The sequence below is a fragment of the Vipera ursinii genome, assembly GCF_947247035.1.
Source record: "Vipera ursinii genome assembly, chromosome: 3".
Lineage (NCBI taxonomy): Eukaryota > Metazoa > Chordata > Lepidosauria > Squamata > Viperidae > Vipera > Vipera ursinii.
The window spans coordinates 175,858,665-175,884,978 of record NC_139516.1 but is presented as its reverse complement, the minus strand read 5'-3'; the positions used below and the strand labels follow the sequence as shown (position 1 = coordinate 175,884,978).

Genomic DNA, 26,314 nt, shown 5'->3' with positions numbered 1-26,314 from the left:
TGAAATAAGGATCTACACCATTCTTTCAAAAACATTGCAATATTGTTCTCCAGTTGCTTCAGTATTCTAGTTCCTTTACACTATTTGCTACAGATTTACTAAGTTTCCATTCATGCCAGACCTTGTATATAATTGTTTCTAGCACATAGATGGCTCATACTCAAACCCACTACTGTAAGCGTGAAGATGCCACACTAATGATTTCTAAAGGACATAGCATTGCCTTTATCTCTGCAGGCTACTGCAGAGGCAACGTATATTCATTTTGGCATTTAGACTGACATGCAAATGAATGGAGATGCCTCACTGATGATGTTAGTGATAACATGGATTGGGATCTGTCTAATTCTAAATTACAGCTTGAAGCTGTAGCATGTATGCCCTCTCCCTCCAGAAAGTGAGGGCTACCTACTGTGTCATTTTGGGATTGGACTACAGGACAGACAGGGTACCTGGCTTCCACAGAAGGATCTCTCTGGATAATGCCTACCTGGCTCATTCTGAAACTCTTGTCAAATCTTTCGCATGGCCACAGTTTATTTTTATTTCTCCGTGGGCAGGTGCCACATTCCCTCCCTCTCTGAGAGGCAAAATGCAGCCAGAAGAGTTCATTAATTCTGAGCAATAGCCATCTTCAACAATGAGACAGTACAGGACTCAGTCATTGTGACAATACAATCAATGTTGGTATATATTTTTGATAATTCAAGAACTAGAGGAAAACATTTAATCACAACCATGAGGAAATGCCAGAAAAAAAAATTAAACTGCTGCATTTGACCTGTGGTAGGGAATAATCCTCCCAAAGTATGATTTTCTCCATCAAAAATGGGCAAACAAAATAGATAAAAGTAATTCATACTTTAAGAAATGTAATACTATATGCCTCTTTTTTCTTTTAAAGTTACTTCCTAGTAACTCATGGCTATTAAGTACACAAGAAAATAAATCTATGTTAATTGAACTATAACTACACATCAAGAGAGACATAATTCATACAATTTTAAATTGATGTTTTATTTTTGGAAACATTTTAGAAACTGAATGCATTCTGCATGATTTAAACTGGCATTATTACTGTGTAATAAACAACAGGGCTATAAAAGTTTTATCAAAAAATAAGCAGCATGCTAGCGTTGTGTGTTCCTTTCCATTAACATGACTGCATAAAACTCAAAACCACAATCATAAAAGCTTGTTTATCACAAGAACAAAGAATTTATGCTTTTGGAAAGGTCTCCAAAAAGAGGTTTATATCTTGTAAACCCCTTTTCCTAAAACCAGAGGTGGGAAACCTGATGGCCAAAGCCAAAAATAATTTTTGAAGGGTTCTGTATTGCATCGTATGACTGTATGACAGGAAGGTAGGATTGGTTTTGAGCAAATTTTAGGGGACTTCCTTGACAGGTTACAGGAATAACTTTTGTAATATTTTCAGTACAGGGTTGTTACTAGGAAGAAAATGGTTATCTCCTTTCTCCCCCAAATCATCCATACTTTAATAAGGCTTTAAAATAGTTTTCACTGTTTACAAGCTTACCTGTTGTTATGTATTTGTGTTTATGTATGTGTGTGGTGTGTGTGTGTGTGTGTGAAGGAGTGACTAAATGAGTGGCTACAGGTAGTCCTAGATTTACAACCACAATTGAGCCCAAAACGTCTGTTGTTAAATGAGACATTTCTTAAGTGAATTTTGCCCATTTTACTACCTTTCTTGCCTCAGTTGTCAAGTGAATCACTGCAGTTGATTAGTTAGTAATCCGATTGTTAAGTGAATGTGGCTTCCCCATTGACTTTGCTTGTCAGAAGATCACAAAAGGTGATCACATGACCTTGGGACACAGCAACGGTCATAAACACAAATCAGTTGCCAAGCATCTGAATTTTGATCACATGACCATGGGGATGCTGCAAAAGTCATAATTGTGAAAAATGGCCATGTTACTTTTTTTCAGGGCTGTTGTAACTTTGAATGGTCACTAAATGAACTGTTGTAAGTTGAGGACTTCCTGTACAAGTCTCCACTAGAGAGCAACATATTCTGTTCCCATCTTCCTATTTTTCTGATCTTTTAAGAAAAAAAAAAGAGTTCCCCAGATTTACCATCACTTGAAAAGATTATCCTGGCTTGTTATTTCCTCACATACCATTGTTTCTGGTTCTCAAAGGAAATGATAAGCTATCATTTCCACTTTATTTGCTAAGCACATGCTTCCTGGCCTAATCAAAAATCACATAAGAGAGCCGATGAATCACATGAATCAACAGTTCGCCCACAGTAAACTAAAATTCCCTAGACTTTTTGCACAACTATGAAAAGCAGTAATTATATGCAAATATAATTATAATTGTGAAAATAATAATTGTTCAGTATATGTCTAAATTACATAGCAAATGGATTAGGAACCATTTATGTACAAATCTTAAATCCAATGTTTAAATTTCATATATTTCAAATCTTGACACACAGAATTATCTTCTTTCATCATTTACCTACTAAGGACTTACCTATAGTAAGGTCATGCACTGGTTGAAACCTTTTGTCTGTAAACTGCAACAATAAACATGATTTTCCAACACCTGAAAAACAGGAATTTCAAGAATCTGCAGTTGTACAATATTTGTTGAAAGTATTTAAAGGTACACATTCATTAAAACATCTGTTCTGAAGTCTAAAAAGACTATTGCTAACTCCTAATCTCATCAAATTATTTTAATCTGCACACATAGCAAAAAAAGTGATTTAGAACTCATTATTCCCATGACACTGAGTTAGAATCCACATGTATATAGGTAGTCCTCGAATTACGACCATAATGAATCCTATCCATTACAGTTGGAAGTCAGGACAAACATTAAATGAACCACCTCACCAACCATCCCTGCTCTCCCTAGTGCAATCGTTAAGTATGCAATTAAGTTTAATAAATTTCATTTCATTAAATTTATATGCCGCCCTTCTCCCTGAGGACTCAGGGCGGCTCACAACAATAAAAATTAAAAAACATAAGAGTAAAAAAAAAAGGGGAAAGGGGGGATTTTTAAAGGAAAATTGTATTTTAAAACTTTTCAATAAAAAAAAACTTTTCAATAAAAAAAAAGAGTAAAAAATTTAAAAGAGAATTAAACAATAAATGCAAAATTACAAAACAATTTAACCCAATAAAAAGCCTAACTAAAAATCGTAGTCAGTCCAGGCTGTTAAAGAAGATAGACATTGGAGGAAAGAGGTGGGGAATTTAGTTTCAACACCTAAGGGGGTGGGGGGAGAAAAATATGAACAAGTCTGCCTCTCTCAGCTTTTTTGGTTTTCTTTAAGAAATGTGAATTTTGGGGTGATCAAGGGGGTTAAACAGGAACAGGGGCCTCAGGTATAAATATAATAAGAGGCCCCTGGTTACTTTTCTAGTTAAATTTTTTGTGGGGTTAGGGAGGGGGGAGGGTCGTGGTTGGTTGGAAATGGGGGGTAATCCACCAACTGTTGTTCAGGCCAGGCCTGGGACAGATCGCGTAGGGGGGGAGCCGGGGTTAGTTGCCTCCGGAGCGGGTCGTGGGATTACCTATTCCCACGACGTTAGGGAATGGCAGCAGGTGTATGAACAGAGGGCCGTATCGATATCCGGGAGGGCATCCCAGCTATCTACAAGCGGTGAGGCACTCCGACCCTGTCTTCACCCCAAGGCCCCGGGAGCAAGGATGTGCAGCCACCTGAGCTCCGGCTGGTGTACCTGAACGCCAGGTCCGTCGTTAATAAGGCTCCGCTCATCCGGGATCTGGTCGAGGGTGAGCATGCGGACCTGGCTTGCATCACGGAGACCTGGTTGGGCCCAGAGGGTGGTATCCCCCTGGTTGATCTTTGCCCACCAGGTTTCCGGGTGCTACACCGGCCTCGGACTCAGGGTAGGGGTGGGGGAGTGGCTGTGGTTATGAGGGAGACCTTATGTCCGCAGGAGGCCACCGTTCTTCAGATAGTCGGGTGTGAATCTCTCTTACTGAGGTGTGCTCCTAGGGCGCAGTTGGGCTTGCTGCTGGTGTACCTTTCGCCTAGTCTTGCAGCAGCAGCCCTGCCTGAGCTTCTCGATATCCTCTCGGGGCTGGTGATTGAGTTCCCCAAACTCATGGTTTTGGGTGACTTCAATCTACCATCCCTGGGAGTTAGCTCGGGAGTTCATGGCTTCCATGACAGCCATGGACCTGACGCAAGTAATTCATGGACCGACTCATGTGGGAGGTCACACCCTGGATTTGGTTTTTCTATCTGGATGGTGGTTAGATGATCTTGGTGGGGGCTCCCCAATTGTTATGCCCCTGTCATGGACCGATCATCATCTCCTGCGGCTGGTCTTCCGTTTTGCCACTCCCCACCGTGGGTGTGTTGAGCCAACTAGATGGTTCCGCCCCAGGCGCTTAATGGACCCTGAGAGGTTCCAGGCAGCGCTGGGGTCCCCACCTGCCTCCTCTGCTCACAGCTCGGCAGATGCCTTAGTGGAAGCCTGGGAAAGGACGGCCACAGAGGCACTTGACCGAGTTGTACCCTTGCGGCCCCTGACCCGGCGCAGATCCCAGTGGGCTCCATGGTTCTCCGCGGAGCTCCGGGAGAAGAAGCGTCGGAGATGGGGCCTAGAGAGCGGTTGGAGGTCCAGCCAATCTGAATCCGACCGATTGCGACTAAGAACCCATATTAGGTCTTATCTCGCAGCAATAAGGGTGGCAAGGTCTAATTACTTTGCTACCCTTATCGCGTCCGCAGATAATCGTCCGGCCGCCTTGTTTAGGGTGACCCGCTCCCTCCTTAATCAGGAGGTGAGTGAGGAACCCTTGCAGGGGCATGCTGAGGAGTTTAGTCAACATCTGTTGGACAAAATTGCTTGGATTCGGACCGTTTTGGACTCCGACTGGGCAGAGTCTGACGATCAGGACACGGGTGGTCTTGTCAATGTTATCTGGGAGTTCGATCCTGTGACTCCGGAGGAAGTGGACAGGATTATGGGGAGGCTGAGCTCCACCACATGTTTATTGGACCCGTGCCCTTCCTGGCTGGCTTATGCAGCCTGGGAGGGGACACGAGGCTGGTTCCAGGCGGTTATATCTGCCTCTTTGAGTGAGGGTAGTTTCCCCGCCGCCTTGAAGGAGGCGGTGGTGAGACCTCTCCTCAAGAAGCCTGCCTTGGACCCAGCTGTGTCAAATAACTTTCGTCCGGTCTCCAACCTTCGCTTTCTTGCGAAGGTTGTTGAGAGTGTGGTGGCGCATCAGCTCCCTCTGGTTCTGGATGAAGCGGATTATCTAGACCTGTACCAATCGGGCTTCAGGCCCGGGTACAGCACGGAGATGGCATTGGTCACTCTGGTGAATGATCTCTGGAGGGCTCGGGACAGGGGATATTCCTCTGTCCTAGTCCTATTAGACCGATCAGCGGCTTTCGATACCATCGACCATGGTATCTTGCTGTGGCGTCTCAGGGGATTGGGAGTGGGATGCACAGTTCTTCAGTGGTTCTCCTCCTATCTCCTGGGACGTTCGCAGTCGGTGTTGGCAGGGGGGCAGAGGTCGACCGCGAGGCCTCTCACTTGTGGAGTCCCTCAGGGGTCGGTCCTCTCGCCTCTCCTGTTCAACATCTATATGGAACCGCTGGGTGAGATCATTCGTGGTTTTGGAGTTGGGTATCATCAGCTTTTTATTTCGACCCCAAACCACCCCAGTGATGCCCTCGACGTGATGTCCTGCTGCCTGGAGGCGGTTCAGGTCTGGATGGGGAGGAACAGGCTTCGACTCAACCCTGACAAGACTGAGTGGCTGTGCGTACCGGCATCTCGGGATATTCAGGATATCCCATCTCTTTCTATGTGGGGTGAGTTATTACCCCCCGTAGATAGGGCTCGCAACTTGGGAGTCCTCCTAGACTCACAGCTTTCTTTAGAAGACCATATAGTAGCTGTGACTAGGGGAGCCTTCGCCCAGGTCCACCTGGTGCGCCAGTTGCGGCCCTATTTAGACCGGGATGCCTTATGTACGGTCACTCACGCGCTTGTGACCTCTCGTCTGGACGTCTAATTCCTTAAATCTATTTGTCACCTCTACTGTATATTCAACAGGGATATGATTTAATTCATACCTGAGTGGCCTAGTGCTTTTCCCTACTTTCTTCAGTTTAAGCCTAAACTTTGCAATGAGAAGCTCATGGTCTGAGCCACAGTCAGCTCCTGGTCTTGTTTTTACTGACTGTATAGAGCTTCTCCATCTTTGGCTGCAGAGCACATAGTCAATCTGATTTCTGTGTTGACTGTCTGGTGATGTCCATGTGTAGAGCCGTCTCTTGGGTTGTTGGAAAACAGTGTTTGCTATGACCGTCATATTCTCTTGACAAAATTCTATCAGCCTGTGCCCTGCTTCATTTTGTACTCCAAGGCCAAACTTGCCAGTTATTCCAGTTATCTTTTGGCTTCCTAATTTAGCATTCCAATCCCCCATGATGATAAGGACATCATTTTTTGGTGTTAGTTCTATAAGGTGCTGTAGGGCTTCATAGAACCGGTCAATTTCATCCTCTTCAGCACCAGTGGTTGGGGCATAGACTTGGACTACTGTAATATTGAATGGTTTGCCTTGGATTCGAACTGAGATCATTCTGTCATTTTGAGGATTGTATCCCAGTATTGCTTTTCCTACTCTTTTATTGAGTATGAAGGCTACTCCATTTTTCTGAGGGATTCTTGCCCGCAGTAGTATACCTGATGGTCATCTGAATTAAATTCACCCATTCCTGTCCATTTTAGTTCACTGATAGCTAAGATGTCGATGTTCAGTCTTCTCATCTCTTGTTTGACCACGTCCAGCTTGCCTTGATTCATGGATCTTATATTCCAGGTTCCTATGGAGAAAAAATCTTTACAGCATCGGACTTTCCTTTCATCACCAGATGCATCCACAGCTGAGCGTCCTTTCGGCTTTGGCCCAGTCGCTTCATTCTTTCTGGCGCTACTAGTACTAGCCCTCTGCTCTTCCCCAGTAGCATATTGGACGCCTTCCGACCTGAGGGGCTCATCTTCCAGCGTCATATCATTTTGCCTTTTGGTACTGTCCATAGGGTTTTCATGGCAAAGATACTGGAGTGGGTTGTCATTTTCTTCTCCAGTGGATCACGTTTTGTCAGAACTCTCTGCTATGACTTGTCTGTCTTGGGTGGCCCTGCACGGCATAGCTCATAGCTTCATTGAATTACGCAAGCCCCTTCGCCACGACAAGGCAGTAATCCATGAAGGAGTGGATGAAAGTAGGAGTAGACAGTTGTTGATATGGCCCACATTAAATCATTCTGTTTTCCAAATAAATACATTTGGACAAACTGCATGTTGAGAATAGAATATACTTTTTTAAAAAAACTTTATCTACTTTGAATAATTACTAGGATTCTATCATTCAAAAGTTTAAGAATTTATCCATTTTATTAACATCTTTTGTACAGCCTTTGTAGTTAAGATTCTTGTAACATTTATAAGACATATCTTAGACACATCTTAAACTTCTGCTATATATGCTAAATATCAATTCTCAACCAAGTAATATGGGGATGTACATGACTGAACTCAATTTTATAGTATGTTGAGTGAAACAGGCTTCAAAAAGGCTAATGTCAAAATAGCCATTACAAAAAAAGAAGCAATAGCTTTTTCAGTCCTAAAAAGGTAAAGGTTCCCCCGCACATGCGTGCTAGTTGTTTCCGACTCTAGGGGCCGGTGCTCATCTCCGTTTCAAAGCTGAAGAGCCAGCGCTTGTCCGAGGACATCTCTGTGGTCATGTGGCCGGCATGACTAGATGCCAAAGGGCACGGAACGCTGTACCTTCCCACCATAGTGGTCCCTATTTTTCTACTTGTATTTTTACATGCTTTCGAACTGCTAGGTTGGCAGAAGCTGGGATGAGTAACAGGCGCTCACTCTGTTACACGGCACTCGGGATTTGACCTGCCAAACTGCCGACCTTCTGATCAACAAGCTTAGCGTCCTAACCCACTGAGCCACCACGTCCCTTTTCCAGTCCTAGACTATGCCTAATAATTATTAGTCCAATAAACTATGACATGCGAGAACAATCAGTTCTCAAATTCTATTGAAAGAAACTTTCTCCAAAGAAAAGGAAAAAAGTTATTATGCTTGGTCCGGAAGAGATTGTTTCTAAGAAAGTTCTAGATAAGTTCCTTCTTACTTTACACAAGTTCCAACCACTAATTATTTATTCAATGGAAATTTCTTTCTCCTTTTAAAAATATTTTTTGTATATTAAAATAGAAAAATAATTATTGTATAAGTTTGGCTCAAACATGCATTTCAGTTCATTTCACTAGCATTTCCGTCAACTATAAGATTTCATTCAAATATGTCATAAAATAAACCAATTCACACATATTAAAAAATAAAAAAATATTTTCCATTTACAGTTATATTTGAGTACAGTAGTAATTTGAAAAACCAGAGATGCCTATCTCTGGAAATCAACAATCAGTTGTGATATTTTTGAGAAAATTCATACTTAAAAAAAACCTACCAGGATTTAAAGGTGGGTATAGGTATAGGATTGAATTTTAAAACAATTATAAATATTTTTACATGAAAACAACAAAACCTTTCATATTGTCAGCACCAAGCCTAATTTTTTTAAGTTGAAAGTGAAGATACTCTGTTTCTACTCCATTAGTCCCCCCAGAGTTCAAGACCCACATTTGGAAACAACATCCTGGCTTTAGCTCCAAAGGGAAGGGACAGGTCATTTAAGATGCAAGTATTCAAGATGGGGTGGTTACACAAACTGTCATACTGTCTACAAAAGGGGAAGGAACTTGGCAAGATGAAAAAAGAGAGCCAGTGATCTTGAAGCCATGACATTATTCATCTCACTCAGAGAGATGGAAGTTTGGGTCAAATCTCTACATTAAAAGCAAGCTTTCAATGCTTGATGTATTGGGATTTCTAGGTTATGACTATTGAAAAGTTGTTTAATGTTCTTAATATTTTCTACTATAAAACACTAACATTATAGAAAGCATAACAGACAAGGTGACCATAAAAGGGTCCTATTACAATAGAAGAAGGAAAAGTGAAATTTGCCAAACTGACATAAAATATTATTAGATATTTATTTTGGTGCTGATTATATATACTATATGTTACAGGTTGACCATTTTTCTCCAAGCCAACATGTCCCTCATAATGAAATGGAATTGAAACGTGTTAGGCAAACTAAGCTTCAGGTAATAAGATAATCCCTTCCTTCTTGCTAAGATTTACCTTATTATTTATTAAAAGCAAACATAGTCTTCACCAGATTGTCATGAGACAGCAGAGAATAGACTGAAGAAAAATATAACATTTCATTTCTATTTCCCAAACACTGACTGGAGTGTCATTACAAAACATATGTTTCAGCTACTAAACTACTCTCCTTCTCTGAGGTTTTCCTTACACGGGGAAGTAGATCTCTCTCTCAGAGAGAGAGAGAGAGAGAGAGAGAGAGAGAGAGAGAGAGAGAGAGAGAGAGAGAGAATAATGCTCTCCAAAATAGTCCAATTATATTTAGAAGTTAGTAAATCCATTGCATTCTTTCCTGTTATTGCTTCCAGTATTATAATTAAAATTATTTTTAATTAAATGAAATGTATATTTATGGCATGGTTTTGTATATATTTTTTAGATCATGGCGTCTAGAATGATTCAAAAGCAAGTAGCTTTTGAAGCAGCTATGTATTTTATTTAATGAAAGATCTAGTGCTACTATTCACAAACATCTGAACCACCCCATTTATTTTTAATTATAAAATGTGTTCAAATAATTCCAAGAGACTGATTAAATATACTTATAAAAATGTCTTTAATTTATAATTTTGTTAAATTGCATACACAAAACAAACAGCAATGAAGGAGGCGACCTATTTAAATAAATTTAAAAAGAACAAACTCTAGAGCACACTTTACAGGTGCTATAACTAAATTTTTACTTAGTAGAGGAATTTAGTAAACTATTCCCATACTGGCAACCATCTCATCACGGTTTGCAAGAGGTATGCAGGAGGAATCCACTACTGCTCTAGTCAGACTGTTAACAGCTCTTACCATCAAAAAATTTCTCATGCTACCGTGTTTCCACGAAAATAAGACCAGATCTTATATTAGTTTTTGCTCCAAAAGACGGATTAGGGCTTATTTTTCAGTTAGGTCTTATTTTGGGGGAAATACAGTACTAAATGCATCATCTGTCTGGCTGATGATCTTAACTGGTGCTTATTTTTAGGGTGGGGCTTATATTACCAGTGCCCTGAAAACAATCATCTAGAGCAGGGGTCGGCAACCTAAAAAAGAAAAAGAGCCACTGGGAACCGGTTCCATCACAAATTAAAAAAAGAGGGAGCCGCGTGCGTGTGTCCATGCACGCGCATGCGCAAAAAGGTTTTTTGCGCATGCGTGGACGCACGCGGCTGCCATTTTTTAAAAAATGAGATGGAACCGGTTCCCGGTTGCCTGATGGCGACGGCCCGTCTGCAAAGCTGCCGCTTTCGGCAGCTTTGCAGACGGGCCGTGGCAGCTTCCGCAAAGAGCGGCGCCCCTGCCCATTCCGAGAGGTGCGCGCGCACCTCTCCGAACGACCGGAGGTGCGCGCGTACCTCCGCGCGAATGGGCAGCGGTGCCGCTCTTTCAGGAAGCCCGCCGCGGCCCGTCTGTGAAGCTGCCGAAAGCGGCAGCTTAGCAGACGGGCCGCGGCAGCTTCCGCAAAGAGCGGCGCCCCTGCCCATTCCGAGAGGTGCGTGCGCACCTCTCCGAACGACCGGAGTTGCGCGCGCACCTCCGGTCGTTCGGAGAGGTGCGCGCGCACCTCTTGGAATGGGCAGGGTCGCCGCTCTTTGCGGAAGCTGCCGCGGCCCTTCTGCTAAGCTGCCGCTTTCGGCAGCTTCACAGACGGGCCGCGGCGGGCTTCCTGAAAGAGTGGCACCGCTGCCCATTCGCGCGGAGGTACGCGCGCACCTCCGGTCGTTCGGAGAGGTGCGCGCGCACCTCTCGGAATGGGCAGGGGCGCCGCTCTTTGCGGAAGCTGCCGCGGCCCGTCTGCTAAGCTGCCGCTTTCGGCAGCTTCACAGACGGGCCGCGGCGGGCTTCCTGAAAGAGCGGCACCGCTGCCCATTCGCGCAGAGGTACGCGCGCACCTCTCCAAAGGTTTGGGGAGGTGCGCGCGCACCTCCGCCCATTCGGGGAGGTGCGCGTGCACCTCTCCAAACGGGCGGTGCCACTCTCCATTTGGAGAGGTGCGCGCGCACCACTGCCCGTTGGAAGAGGTGCGCGCGCACCGGGCGGCTGGGAGCCGCAAGAGACGGCTCAAAGAGCCGCATGCGGCTCCGGAGCCGCAGGTTGCCGACCTGTGATCTAGAGCTTATTTTCCAGTTGGGTCTTATTTTGGGGGAAATACAGTATTAAGTTTGAATCTCCTTTTAATTTCAAAGAGTATTTCATCTTCTTTAAGTCTTATGTTTTTCAAGCTGAACATATGTTGCTTTTTAAGCCCACTTTTCCTAAACCATGTGCTCAGCAAATTCACAAGGATGCAACAAGATATTTTACTACTTATAAACAAAACAGCTCTATGAAATTGTTTGGGAACCTCTGCTTTAAGCTATTCTTCATGAGGATAAATTCCCAACCTCATAATCCCACTTAAAAATCTAGTCCAGCTTCACTATGTCCATTTCAAGTAGACATAGTACTCCAAGTACTCAAACTAGCCCAGAGTACAATGGAACTATTACCTCATATAATTTTGCTATAATACTTTGTTAATGCAGACCAAAATTGTACTGGCCTTTTTACTGCAGCATCACACTGGCTGTTCATATTCAACTAACCATTCTTACAGCTATTGCCACAAAGCTAAGACTCCCCAGTTGTAAACCTATACAATTATTTTTTTCCCTAACTAAATGCAGCACTTTATTACTTCTAAACATTATCATGCTAGTTCTGACCTTGCTTAATACTTCCTTTTAAATCAATGCAGAACCATTTACCAGTCTACCAAATCTCAAAATCCTCTAGCCTAGGGATTCCTAAACTTTTTACCATCACACCTTCCTTTCGTGTAATTTTAATATACACACCTCCCCCAAAAATGCAAACTGCAAAATAAACACAAATGAACAATGACAATACAATGAAATGGGAAAGGAGGATTTATGGTAGCAATGTAATTAAAAGGTTCCTCTATCTCCCCTTGACACTGTCTGTCTCTTCCCAAGAGGGTATATCTCAGTTTGGGAAACCCTGCTCTTCTAGTAATGTTACACTGTTTGCAAGGTTATTATGAAAGACTTGTTAAATGGCTTACTACATGGATCCCCAACCCCCAGTCCATGAACTGGCACCAGTCCGTAGCATGCCAGCAACTGGGCCGCACAAACAAAAAAAGCCCCACCCATGGGATGCAGGCAGTACACAAAACCACATCCCTTCTGGTCCATGGAAAACCCTTTTTCCACAGCACTGGTCCCTGTTGCCCAAAAGGTTGGGAACCTCTAGCTTACTCCACAGCATTCTCTTGGTTAACAATTGACAGCCATTATTCCATCATAAAAATAAATAAGGCTATTCTGACACAACTTATTAAGTAACCATGCTGCCTCTTGATAATGGTGTATTTTCTTTTACTGCTTCAAGACATGCTGCTGGACAATGCATTTTAGTTCCTGTTCTAGCACAAATCCTAAACTAATTGGTCTGTGGTTCTGAAATTACTTCAGCCTTTATTTATTTATCAAACTTGTATGCCACCTCTCTTGCCAAAGGCAACTTTAACAAACTGGAATGTAATTTGTCTCACCAGAGATCTATATTCATTTAAAATAGGAAGATGGACTCTTACTATAACCTGAACAATCCTGAGATATTTTTTTCTCTCTCTCCTGACATTAGGAAAGGTTCTTTTTGTCTTCTGAGACATCTCAGAAGGAAGATATTAAGGAGTTCCATCTTATCTTTACCTCCATCATTATGGCTTCCCTGATGCAACAGACCCAACAGCTTCCAATTCTTCTAAAATTTAGACACACTATTATTTGAATTTCTCAGCAGCCTGATCTTAGTGTGAGCTTTTTCTATTCCATCTATTCAAACATCAGACAATCCTTTTACTCCTCCTTACTACTCTCCTCTTCCATTTTTTATATACGGTAATTCTTTTTCTGCTTCAGCCAATAGGTATTACTATTTATCCATGTAGGCCTACTAAAATTTATTGCATTTTAAATTATTTTAGAAATTATTTTTGCCTATTTTTTCAGTATCTTGTTTTGGAGATTTCCCATCCTTTTTTGACTTGTTTATCCTTTAAGATTTCAAGTCATGGCATGATGCCCACCTTTTGCCTGAGTTCATTAAAATTTTCTTTCTTGAAGTCCAAGGTATATGACTGATTTTGCTCAGATTTTCTTTAGTTATCTTGAACACCAATATGACATGGTTGCTTTCCCATGATTATCACACACCTCCAGTCCATTGACTAATTCCGCTCTGTTGGTCAGGGTTAGATCCAGGATAGCTGAAACCCTTGTTTCTTCTTGCAATTCTGAGAAATGAAATTGTCAGGAAGAGAAATCAGAAATTCGTTGGCCCTCCTATTACTATTTCTATTAATTTTTCAGCAGATATTACCACTATAGTCTGCCTCCTTGAAAACTTGGGACTCAGTTTAAAAATCTAAACTCTTTAAATTTAGTACTCAATGCCTTATAATAAATTCCCAGATGGATATGACTTCATTTTTTAGGATTTTTAATCTTACCCAGAAGCCATTAAGAAAAGTTCCATATTTTAAGTCATATTTTTAGACATATAGCTTATTAAATACAAAATCACTCCACCACCATTTTGTCTGTCTCCTGAATAATCATCATTTAAGTTTCAATCATATCCCACCAAATTCCTCTGATGTTATCAGGTCATATTTGTTTTAAGATTTCTAGTTTTTCTTCTTTTTCTTTTTTTGCTTCATACCCATTTTGTGCATACTGATTAAACCCTGAAGACTTGAGGGTGTCACTGTTTATTGATGTCCGTACTACAAAGTATTCTTTCCTGCTTTATGGTTTTCCCATCACCATGTGCAATCGTATTTCTAATATCTAAGTTTTCTCTGAATGTAATTTTGTCTCTCCCTCCATTTGGGGCTTAATTCAAGGCTACCTGATTTTCAAGGCTTCTGTCAAACTTATTTTTCCCTTAGCTTATTTCTCCTAAGAATCTCATCTACAATTCTGACATCATCATCTCCATAGGTAGTTTTTCATTTTCAGAATAACACTTGCCTTCCTGTCCCTTGAACCTCAACAGGAAAAACAAATGAAAAATCACTCGAAGAAAGTTTTGTCACCTTCCTATGCAAAACTTTATAATAACTTGTGATCAAGAGTGTTCATTCTTTTCTAGCCTTGTTCCTTGTCTGCAAATGATTATATGGTAATCATTCCACCAAAAAAGATTAGAGAGAAGAAAAAAGGTATCAGAAAGTAAGCAATGGCCCTATCACATTATTGCATCCACATTTCCCTCATCTGGCACGTAGCTCTGAGCAAATATCTTCAAATGAATGTTGCCCTTGATAGGGAAAATAAATTACCCAACCCATTTTGGCTCTTGATACTGTGTAAACCAGAATATATAGCATACAGTAGTGGCCAAAATTGTGGAAACCTTTTGGGAAAAGTGTACAGTAGAAATGGTTAAATTTCCACCAATTTTTCTTCTAATTTCTTTATAACTGTAGCTTTGTTCATTTAATAATACTATTTTACATCACTTTCTGGGCAACCAGTCAACTCTTTGCACCATTACTTTAATTTTATTATGTTTTACAAGCTCACTAAATAAAAAAAAACAACCAACTTGATAGCGATCACATAACACACTGACAAATGTCCTCCTCTCAGCTTCAATACATTACATCAATAACTGAATCCTACAGTGATCTGATCGGCTCATTGCCAAAACAAGATGATACCTGACTGGCTCTCTAAACACTCATGTTCATTGGCTACAATCAGATGAAGGAAAGCCACCTGATATCAACCTAAGCAAGTTGTGCTTCCTTTTTCTGGTTATTTGGCTATAACTTTTCATAGAACACAGTACAGATAATTGAACAAACTATGTTGCATTATTCTTGATTAAATTATCTTTCCATTTATATATAATTTTATGGTACTACTAAAAAAAAGTGGTGCTATTAGCCATCAAACCTCAAAAATACACTTTTCCCAAAAGGTTTCCACAATTTTGGCCACTACTGTATGCATATTTAACAAGCTATGACTTTGCACAACATTTGAATCCAACCAATGCAATATCTGCTATTAAGAAATACCTTACTTAAAGAGGATTTGTCTTGAAACATAATAGCATCAGAGGCTAGAGCAGTGTGGGTACCAATAGCACTTGCTAACACAACCTTTCTAAGATATACAGTATTACTATGGGGAAAAGAAACATGGGCAACCTAAATCAATTCCAAAATTTGAATCAAGGATTATTAATGAAAAAGAGCAGACACTGCATTTAGTGTTTCTGGCACCAGAGATAAATTCCTTGTGCGTTAATCACACTTGGCCAAATAAAGTGTTCTGTTCTGACATGCTCTCCTCTCCTCTATACTATATTGATACTATGATCAGAGCTTCATATCTTAGTCCTTTTAACAGATAAGGAAATTCTAATGAGGCAATCAAGTTACAAAACAGTGAACGACATAATGCTTTTAGTGGACACAGAGTCAACATTTACTGTACTTGTTAGAATAAGTTTATAAAGTCATAAGAAATCAGCATTCTTACAGAATAATATAGATCAGGGGTCTTCACACTTGGTCCTTTTATAACTTGTGGACTTCAACTCCCAGAATTCCTCAGCCAGCGTTCTTGGCTGAGGAATTCTGGGAGTTGAAGTCCACAAGTCATAAAAAGGCCAAGTTTGAACACCCCTGATATAGATGTTCCAATAAACGAGATGACAATCGGATGTAAATGGTGGGTCTTTCTCTATAAAAACATCATCACTGTAGACTGCTCTTCATGACAGAGATTTCTGGAAGTGAATCATGCCCTAATCAAAAAAAAAAAAATCTCTGTGAACTTCAGAAACAGGACAGTTGAAGGTCATTCTTCCACAGCCTAATGTCAGTGTCTCCCATAAGGAAAGCACTGAACAAGAATGGTGCACATGGGAAGATATTAAAAAGAACCCTACAGCTCTGCAAAAAACATAATGCCCCTTTTTCAAGTTTGTTAAAATTCACATGAGTGATTTAGAAGGTTATTTGAACTATGTTCTATAGTGGATGACACAAGACTGAAACTTTCTAGCATTAATGAGGAACACTGTTGGGGAAAAAAAAGAAAGACTACATTGCAACAAAAGGATTTCATCCAAATCATGAATAAGATGGGAGTTGGAGTGGGCCTGGATAACTTGCTACCATTCTAACAGCAACTGATTTTATATTCTATCAGCAAATTTTACAAGAAAGTGTCTGCATATCTGTCCGTGAAATAAAGCTTAAGCAAATGAATCATGCAGTACTACAATGATCTTAAACAAAAGTAAAACTACAACAGAATAGCTGAAATGAAAAATATTCACATTTGGAAGTGGCCAAGTTGAAACCTTGACCGTATCTCAACAGAAATTCAAAAATAGTCCAAAAATAAGGAGTTGAAGCAGTTCTATAAGGATGATGTGCCAAAATACTTTTAAGCTAATTTGCAGAAACAAACAACAGGCAAAGGAAAACTTTGGCTGAAATCATGGCTGCTAAAGAAGATTCCATAATTTACTAAATCTAAAGCTACATATATTTTTCCCTAACAAAATTAGGGAATGTTACGTCAGTGAGTTCAATAAAGACACAAGATTCTACAGTATTTTGTTGGTTGTTTAATCCTAATTGCATCTACTAACAGGACTTAATACTTCCATGCTATTATTAGTATTTTTTGAATAGTACAAACTGTTGGAATGCTTTCATCTTTATCTTCCTCTCCCTCGCCCAGAGTACTGAAACTTGAAGTTAGAGCATACAAGTTTCTATGCAGGTAGAACTTGGAAAATTCCAAGTCCATTTATATTTTTATGTTCTAAAAAATTATTACTTGAAAAAATATGGACGCACAGTAAAACAATTGCCTGGTATACAGAGTATAATAAGCAATAGTGTTCGATATTCAATTTTAGTATAGTAGGTTACATGAACCAAAGCAATTTGGATTATTTAATAATAGAAAAACCCAGTTAATAACTCACTAAATAAGGTTTCTAGTAAATATGCCTAATAGTTCCCTCTGCTTCCTTCCTATCAAATGATACAGCTATAAAACACATACACACATATACATTAAAAAAATGTTACAGAATTTCCAGGGTTCTGATATTTTATTTGTTTGATAGTTATATCCTGCCTTTGTTATTTTTATAACTCAAAGCATTGAACATATCCAACACACATTTCTCCTGTTTTCCCCACACCAACCCTATCAGGTGAGTTGGACTGAGACAGAGTGACAGGCCTAAGGTCACTCAGCTGACTTTCATGGCTATATTTGTAAATTGCCTATATGCATTAGAATTGAGACAGGAGATAAAAGTACAAAAATAACTAAAAAATAAAATCCATGAAGATGATTGTTGCTTTTTGCCTAATGGAGGTACTCTAAAGATGAGTTTCAAATGAACCAGGGATGTTTTCTAAGCCAGTGAGAACAAGCAGAAATGTTCACTGATAGATTACACAAGTAGTCCTCAAGTTACTATTTGTTCAGTGACCATATGAAGTTATAACGGTGCTGAACAAATGGTAGTTACAGCTGGTTCCTGAAGTTACAGTTGCTGCAATGCCCCACTGTCACATGATCAAAATTCAGGTACCTGGCAATCACAGGCAGTTCAACTCCCCCCACCTACCTATCTCCCTCTCTGTGTCCCTTTGGTAGCCCTGCACTCTGCTGGCTCAGCCAACTAGCTTGTGCCCTGCATGCCCTCTGCCTACTGGCCCGGCAGCCCCTGCCAAATAAAACCGCAATAAAAATCCAAATCAAAATAAAATCACCATACTGAAATTAAAGCCACAATCATAATATTAAAATAATATAGCATGCACCATCCAGTAGAGCTTATCTAACATCCCAGGTCAAATCCAAATTTTAAATTCTGGTAGAAATGGCAATAGGGTTGAGGCTATCTGATTCTTATGGGGTATGATATGGTGGGTACTGCAATAGAGAAGGCACTTCCCAGCTCCCAAACAACATGGATGTGATCTAAGGGATTGCTTAAAAGAAAGTTTCCCCCCTTTCTTGATTTGTAACTTTTCAAAATTACTTAAGGCTTTTATGATTGTTCCCTCCCCAGCCTTCTATTACTGATTTGCCATTTTCAGTGTTAAGATTCTGTATATTCTAATTATGATTTTCAGATGAGTTAACTACTGAAAGAGAATTACAATAAAAGAATATTTAAATATGATACTAATTAATCAGTATGAGGTACACTATATAAGAGACTATAAAATCATTCCATTGTAGATCTGTTCACAGTTGGAAGAATTTAAGGGCATCACAGAAAGCGGAGATTTCCCTTGTGGGAACTTGCTTTGCTTCTCCAGGTTAATACCTAAAATGATATGCTGTTAGCATACAAATCACACACAAAGAAATCTGTCAACACACATATACTAAAAAATGTGTGTGAATATGTGAAACCTCTCAGATTTACAACAGTGGTATACAAAGATAATAAATACATCTGACACCATAATATGAATATGTCGTCATTTTTGAACCTAACACAACTTCAGAAAGATCACAAAGTAATGTATGGAACAGGAAAAGACATAGGTGTCATCACAGAAGTCAGGCCACTGGTTACTGTAAGCTTCTGGACCAAACTCAAAATGCTGGTGATTACTTACAAAGCACTATATATGGTTACATCAAAGACCACCTTGTTAAATTTGAATCTGCCTATCCAGTAAGAAATTCACATGGCCTACTAGAGTGTACAAAAGTGAAGGGGATATGGATCAGACAGCAGATTCCTTGTGTGTCCAATCATACTTGGCCAACGAAGAATTCTATTCAAGAATGTATTTTGAAACTCTTCACCTCCAAAATTCAATCAACCTGTCTCCTAATATTTCATTATGAAAACATTATTTCTTCATTCTTTTAAGCAGAGTTGAATATTTTGGATAGCTGTTGCTTTTAGTCAGTATTAGCCTATTATACAGTATTTGCTGGAGAGATTACCAGAATTGTGAAAAATATTCTGCCCTTCCTTCCTATTTCTTTAGGTTTTTTTCCCCAGCACTGTGGGGCTGATGGGTTTAAGAAAAGAGTTTCCCAAGTTCATCTGCTAAGCTAAATATGAATTTGAATCTAGATATCTGCAGTCCTTGTTCTACATCTTAACAGCTACACCAGAACCAGATACTGGTTCTATCCCTCATTTCAACTTTGTTTTCTAAAGTATGCCCTTTATTGTAAGATATAGTAGTAAAAGTACAGGTAGTCCTCACTTACTAACCACAAATGAAAACAGCAACTCCATCATTATGCAACATGGTTATAAAGTGAAAACTCACATGGATGTGTGCCCAACTTATGTCACTTGTGCCTGCAGTTAAGTGAACCACTTAGGTTAAGTACATCATCATGTGAATGCAACTTGCAATTTCTGCTGGCTTCTCCATTGACTTTACTTGTTGAAAGTTGGCTGTGAAAGTCGCAAATGGTAAACATGTGACGATACAAAGCTGCAATTCTTGTAAATACGCACTTGTTGCCAAGCATCTGAATTATGATCATGCAATGTCCTTTCACAGTACCATAACTTTGAATTGTTGCTAAATGAGCAATCAATAAATGACGAATACTTATAAATATTTTGTGTTATTTTTGTACCATTGTTTAAGAAATACATGAATTATCACCAATGTCAAATATGGTCCAACCACACTTCCAAGTCAATTTCCTACTATTAAAAAAAAAAAAGAACCCCACATAAATTATCATATACTCTAACACTAAAATAGTCTTTTTTCTATTTTAGATCATTTCAAGTTTGTAAATAAAAATAATCTGTGCATGCAGATTATATACAGAAGATCTGCACAGCACTGCTCTAGTATTAAGGAAGCTTGACTATTCTTTGAGCCTCAACTGTTTGTGTGTGCGCATGTATTGTTCCATGAAAGAGTTGACTTATTAAAGTTAATGCAACTGTTAATGAAATAACAGCTGTTTAATGAAAAAAGAAGTGTGCTGTGTTCAGAAGTGATCCAAATGTAAATGTAAACTATCTACCTATTTGATTCCCCCCACATTTCAATTTGTTACAATTTATTATTGACAAGGGAGCCTTAGGTTTATCAACTTTTATAAACCATTCTGAGAGGTTTTCTAAACTGAACAGTATGGAAAATGCTTTGTATAAACCGAACATTAACTTTTAGCAATCTCAGAATGAAAAATAAGCATCAAAATCACCATTGCTCCTCAATGACTAATGAAGGCAGGATTACATAATTGCACTATTTAAGTTGCCAAATTTAGTTTAATGCATCTTTCATGAATAACTATAGCTGCTATACACAAGCTACATGATTATATTTGGACATCCTGTCTACTCAAAAACAAATTACAGTATACTTCATTATGCATGAACCAGCCCTAAAAATCAGCCTTCTACCAGCTACAATGTCCCTTATACTCTGGGCTTCTCTTATAATTCTTTATCTGGTCTGCCTGGGGAAAGTTGGCTAAATCCATAAATCACTACAAAAAATTAAATTTCCCAGAGAAATACAAGAATCTAGAAGACAGGACTGCCAAAAATATTTTAACCATCCCCTTCACATGGCATTTTTTTAGTTTGCAGGAACTCATTGGCTTTAGTTTTGTACATACTTGATCATGTCAGACTTTATTATATCTCTTTCTGATATTAATAAAATGAATAATGCCTAGTTTGTGGATACATACACCTTCAAGTACAGCCACTTTAATTGGCAACCATTCCTCCTTAGGAAAACCAAATATATGGAATCCAAAAGATTTAATTATCACATTACTATATCTGTATAAACAGATCAGATGCCACTTTACTCCAAGATGAAATAATAACAGACACTAATCTAAACCCTGGTAGCGTAAACTGTAACAGTGCAAAATAGGTAAAGTAATAAGAAAAAAAAATCAAGCCTGGAAATGCTGAAACAAGAGACTGCATTTATGCCATATTATTAAGGCCAAAAGAAAGTAAATTGCCTAAAATCATGTTAATGTTAAAAACTAGACTGCTCAAAAAAATAAAGGGAACACTTAAACAACACAATGTACTGTATTTAATAGTAGGATGTCTTATTTTCTGTTCCCTTTATTTTATTTTTTTGAGCAGTATACATTAAAGCCTATGCATTCATTTCAATTTCCCAGTAACTCTGTTCTAAACCTTTGTGTATGTATGTATGTCCATTAACTGACCAATGTCCAAGGAATGACACTTTTGTTGGGAGCACCTTAACCTAAAAATCGGCAAGAGAAGTGTTCAGCCTCACTACCTGTAATGGGAGATTAGACCTGAACTTTTCAAGCGTGGCAGTTTTGAGGTCTAGCATGGGAGCCCCTTACCGGGGCGTTGTCAAGCTCCGTCACCATTTTTTTTTTTTTTACCTCACCGAAGTATTCGCCTAACAGCGCTCTTTCAGGCCTAAACCCCCCCTCCCGCCCCACTAACCACTCCCACCCCCCTCTTTTTCTCCTTCACGTCCACCTGGTTGCTACTCCCAACGAAATTACAGTATTGGGATAGTCACACCCAGCGGCTTGCTTGACTGGAACCACGGCACAGCTACGGCCGCCGGTGTAGGCCTCACCAGGCCGGCGTCAAGCTGCGGGCGGTCCCCAAGTCGAGCGCCTCCCCTTTCCTTGAGCAGTCCCTACCACGTCGGCGCAGCCAACACTGCGGAAATGGAGCCGCCGAGGCGGGCGTTGCGCAGGCGGCTCGGCCCTCAGGACGGGCTTCCCCCCCATTCCTCAGCGGCTGTTTCCCTTTTGCTTTCTCACCTGTGTCCCCGATTATGATGTACTTGAAGAGATACGCGTAGGCCATGTCTTCCCGATGCCGGCCGCTTCACCCGCCTGCCTTCTCCGTAGACTGTCGCTCCTCTGTGGCGTGGCGTTGACACCCCCCCTCCGCCCTTCTCTGTCAGAGCTCGCGCTACGTGAGGTTTGGAGCCGTCGGCGACACCCCCACCCCACCCCCGGCACGACTTCCAACTACCCCTTTTCCCTTTCGAACCGGCCACCGGCAATCTCTCACGTCGGCCTCCTCGGCTGTACCGGCCCGCGCGCCCCTTTCCTTTTCCTTCTTTTTTTTTTTTTTTCCGCCGCGGTCTTCAAGGAGGCTCGGCAACCTCCCGAGGCGCGAGATGGGAGCGACCGAGGGGGGAGGGGGGCAGGAACAATAACAGGCAGAAAGGCTCCTACACGGTTCGGCAACGTCACGAAGCGCTCTTCGCCGACCCGGAAGTGCTCAGACCTCCGGTGCCTCTTCTTGGCGTCTGAGCAGGGGGAGGAGCCTTGGAAGTGACACCCAGGCGGAGGCTTACTGGCTCGGGGCGGGGCAGGGAAGGTGTCTCAGATTACAGGGGTCTTCAAACTTGGCCCTTTTATGACTTGTGGACTTTGCTGGCTGAGGAATTCTGGGAGTTGAAGTCCACAAGTCATAAAAGGGCCAAATTTGAAGACCCCTGTCAGATTAGAACAAGGCTCGTAGCTGAATCACGTGAGAAGGGAGGACACGGAACGGCCGTAAGAAATCATTGGACCTTTGCGTAGGAAATGACGGGAGCTAAGAGAGGCTCTTTTTTTAATTAAAGAGTTTTACAAAAACAAGATTTTACAATATATCCCCCCCACCCCAAACCCGCCCACTTCCCCCCCCCCCACTTCCCAGAGCCAAATACAGGATTATAGTTATAATAATCACATTCTAAATAAAAATTATACATAATATACAATTAACCAAATTCATAATGTGCTTTAACTCCCCTTTAACATAAATACATACAAAGTACCAACAATCAATGACAATATCCCTCTAAAATCTACTCATAAGCTAAATGGAACTTTTTAGTCCCATATTTATTCTGAATATAATCTATCCATCTCCTTCAAACTGAAATATATCTTTCCTGTGAATGATCTTTCAAGTAAGCAGAAATCTTAGACATTTCTGCAAGATTCGAAACTTTAAGCACCTATTATTCTATAGTAGGCAAACTATCCTTCTTCCAGTATTGTCCCACCAGTAACCGTGCTGCTGTTATCATATTCAACATCAAATTGGTTTCTTTAACATCACAATCTACAACAATACCCAATAAAAACAATTGCGGAGAAAACTTTATCTTTCTCTTAAAAATCTTTTGAATGTTCCACCAAATTTTAATCCAAAAAGCTTTTATATTTCTACAAGTCCACCACATATGAAAATAGGTGGCTTCTAAACTACCACATCTCCAACATTTAGACTGTAAGTTAGGATACATGTTAGACAACTTCTTGGGATCCAGATGCCATCTATAAAACATTTTGTAAAAATTTTCCTAAGAGAGGCTCTTGACAAGACTTGTTTCTCTCTGTTGAAATCACTACAAAACTGAAAGTGAACTCTAACCAAATCACGCAATGTATAATGAAAACAAGTGGGATGGGTCAATAGACTTGCGATAGAAGAGATTGTGATGCTTTGTGAATGATACCATGTAAAATGATCAGGCAGTTTGAACTGAAGGGCTGGAATGGGGCTGAAATAAAAGCCCTCACATTAAAAAGAATGGCAGGAACAACAGGCTTGTTGTGGAGAAAGGAGGAGGAAGGTGTGTTGGATATGCTTGCCACCTGCCTTGTGTTATTTGTGAAAAATTATAAAGGCAGGATATAAATAAGCAAATAAAAGCACAAGGGTGACTGGAGTAGGAGCAGGAATCTACTTGTGTGGAAAACAATGGTACAAGACTGGAATAGTAGCTCCTGTAAACACTGTAGGGTAGGTTAATGGCAGGAATGATGGATCCTGAGGGAAAAAAAGGTCAGCGCAAGGGCTAGAAAGATGGCTCTTTAAAGGAGAAAAGATCAAGCACTGGAATTACTATCCCCAGAAGTAGGAGGAACTGGCATCATTCCTGGGACTGGAATGACAGTCAAGATCATAGAGCAGACCAAGAACTAGAAAAACCTGCTTCCTAAGCCCATATGGGCCTGGCATGTAATTGGAGAGTAAACTTTTGAAAATGGGCAGAAACGTCCTATTCACAAGCATTTTCGTTCCTATTTAACCTTTCTGGGACTGTCATTCTAGTTATGTGTTTCCTACTTTCAAGATTCAGCACTATGCCATTCCATACCTCTATATTATTCTGCTCTCTATTTTAGCTTTGCCTCTTAAGATGCAGGAATGTTGTTCCAAAGTATTTCATTGTACTTTAGTTATCTGGAATGGTAATTTCAGACTTTGGTGTGTTGCATTATGATATTGTAGACTCTTGATCAAGTGGCTTAGGCATACACATCTCTTTGGGAACAGGTTTGAATGCCTCTTCTTTACACATACATATACTTAGAGTAGAAAAACTGTTTGCCAATATACCAGTATCTTTATTCAAAAACATTGCATGTTAATATAAGTGAATTAAATAGCTGTAATTCTCTCTTCCCCATAATATAAACATATAAACTTATAAAAAGCAAAAAATACTTAATTCCTGAGACAAATACTAGCAGTTATTGCCCTTTCTTACATGTTAAGGAATATATAAATTGGAAATGGTTTATTTTTCCTGCTCAAAACACTGCTTTGTGCAATAATAACATGGAAGTAGGCTTACACTTAGATAGTTGTTTCCTACAGTACCAACACAAAGTTTATATAGTTTCTTTAACTTACAATTACTAGTAATTTGTCCCTGTTGTCAGTTTTATAAAGCAGAGGAATATATATTTGGCTTTGTAATACTGGCTTGACCTACATTTTATATTATGGCAGTTTTAATGAATATATTCTGGGCCCACTGCTCTTCAACATCTTCACCAATGATTTGGATGAGGGGAAAGATGGGGAACTCATCAAATTTGCAGATGACACCAAGCTGGCAGGAATAGGCAACACTCCACAAGATAGGCTTAAGATGCAGAAGTATCTTGACAGACTTGAACATTGGGCTCTAACAAAATGAAATTCAGTGGTGAAAAAAGTAAGGTTCTACATTTAGGCAAAAAACCCCAAATGCACAGGTACAGTATAGGTGGTACCTTGCTCAATAGTAGTAAGTGTGAGAGAGATCTTGGCGTCCTAGTGGACAATCACTTAAATATGAGCAGCAGTGTGCTGCAACTGCCAAAAAAGCCAACACAGTGCTAGGCTGCTTTAACAGAGGGATAGAATCAAGATCACATGAAGTATTAATACCACTTCACAATTCCTTGGTAAGACCACACTTGAAATACTGCATCCAGCTTTGGTCACCACAATGTAAAAAAAATGTTGAGACTCTAGAAAGAGTACAGAGAAGAGCAACAAAGATGATTAGGGGACTGGAGGCTAAAACATATAAAGAACAGTTGCTGGAATTGGGTATGTGTACTTTAATGAAGAGAAGGATGAGGGGTGACATGATAGCAGTGTTCCAATATATCAGGAGTTGCCACAAAGAAGAGGGAGTCGAGCTATTCTCCAAAGCACCTGAAAGCAGGACAAGAAGCAATGGATGGAAACTAATCAAAGAGAGAAGCAATCTTAAACTAAGGAGAAATTTCCTGACAGAACAATTAATCAGTGGAACAACCTGCCTCCAGAAGCTGTGAATGCTGCAACACTAGAAGTTTTTAAGAAAAGACTGGACAACCATTTGTCTGAAATGGTATAGGGTTTCCTGCCTGAGCAGGAAAGGGACCTCCAAGGTCCCTTCCAACTCTATCATTGTTATTGATCATCATACAGCCAGATGTTCAGACTGGATTTGGCATTTTTGTCTACCTATCGAGTCCTTACCAAGGACCTGGGATAGGCAGGTGTGGATGTTTGATGGTATTACAGATATCGCAGGGTGGAAGCTCTTCTTAGTAACGCCGACTTTTGCAATTGACTGATGACGAATTTGTCAATGCCAATGGTCTTCCAGTTATTATTATTTAAAAGAAATACAGATTATGCTATAAGACTAAGAGTTCATACAAATG

General features: G+C 40.3%; 1 protein-coding gene across 2 annotated transcripts in view; it reads right to left on the bottom strand.

Annotated features, from left to right (window-relative positions):
- Positions 1-22,623, bottom strand: part of RAB2A (RAB2A, member RAS oncogene family) — a 53,365-nt gene extending 30,742 nt beyond the window's left edge. Inside the window, exons 1-3 of one of the 2 annotated variants that reach the window (XM_083359810.1) lie at positions 22,139-22,461; positions 13,517-13,596; positions 2,509-2,580 (exon numbers count right to left, since the gene is read on the bottom strand). Coding sequence is in view for 1 of the 2 variants with exons in the window: in XM_083359809.1 (XP_083215935.1) it covers positions 2,509-2,580; positions 22,139-22,184 (118 nt within the window). In the remaining variant the exon portion in view is untranslated. Of the gene's footprint in view, positions 1-2,508; positions 2,581-13,516; positions 13,597-22,138 lie in introns of both variants that reach the window. The other variant, XM_083359809.1, reaches the window with a different exon arrangement.
- Positions 22,624-26,314: the final 3,691 nt, after the last annotated feature.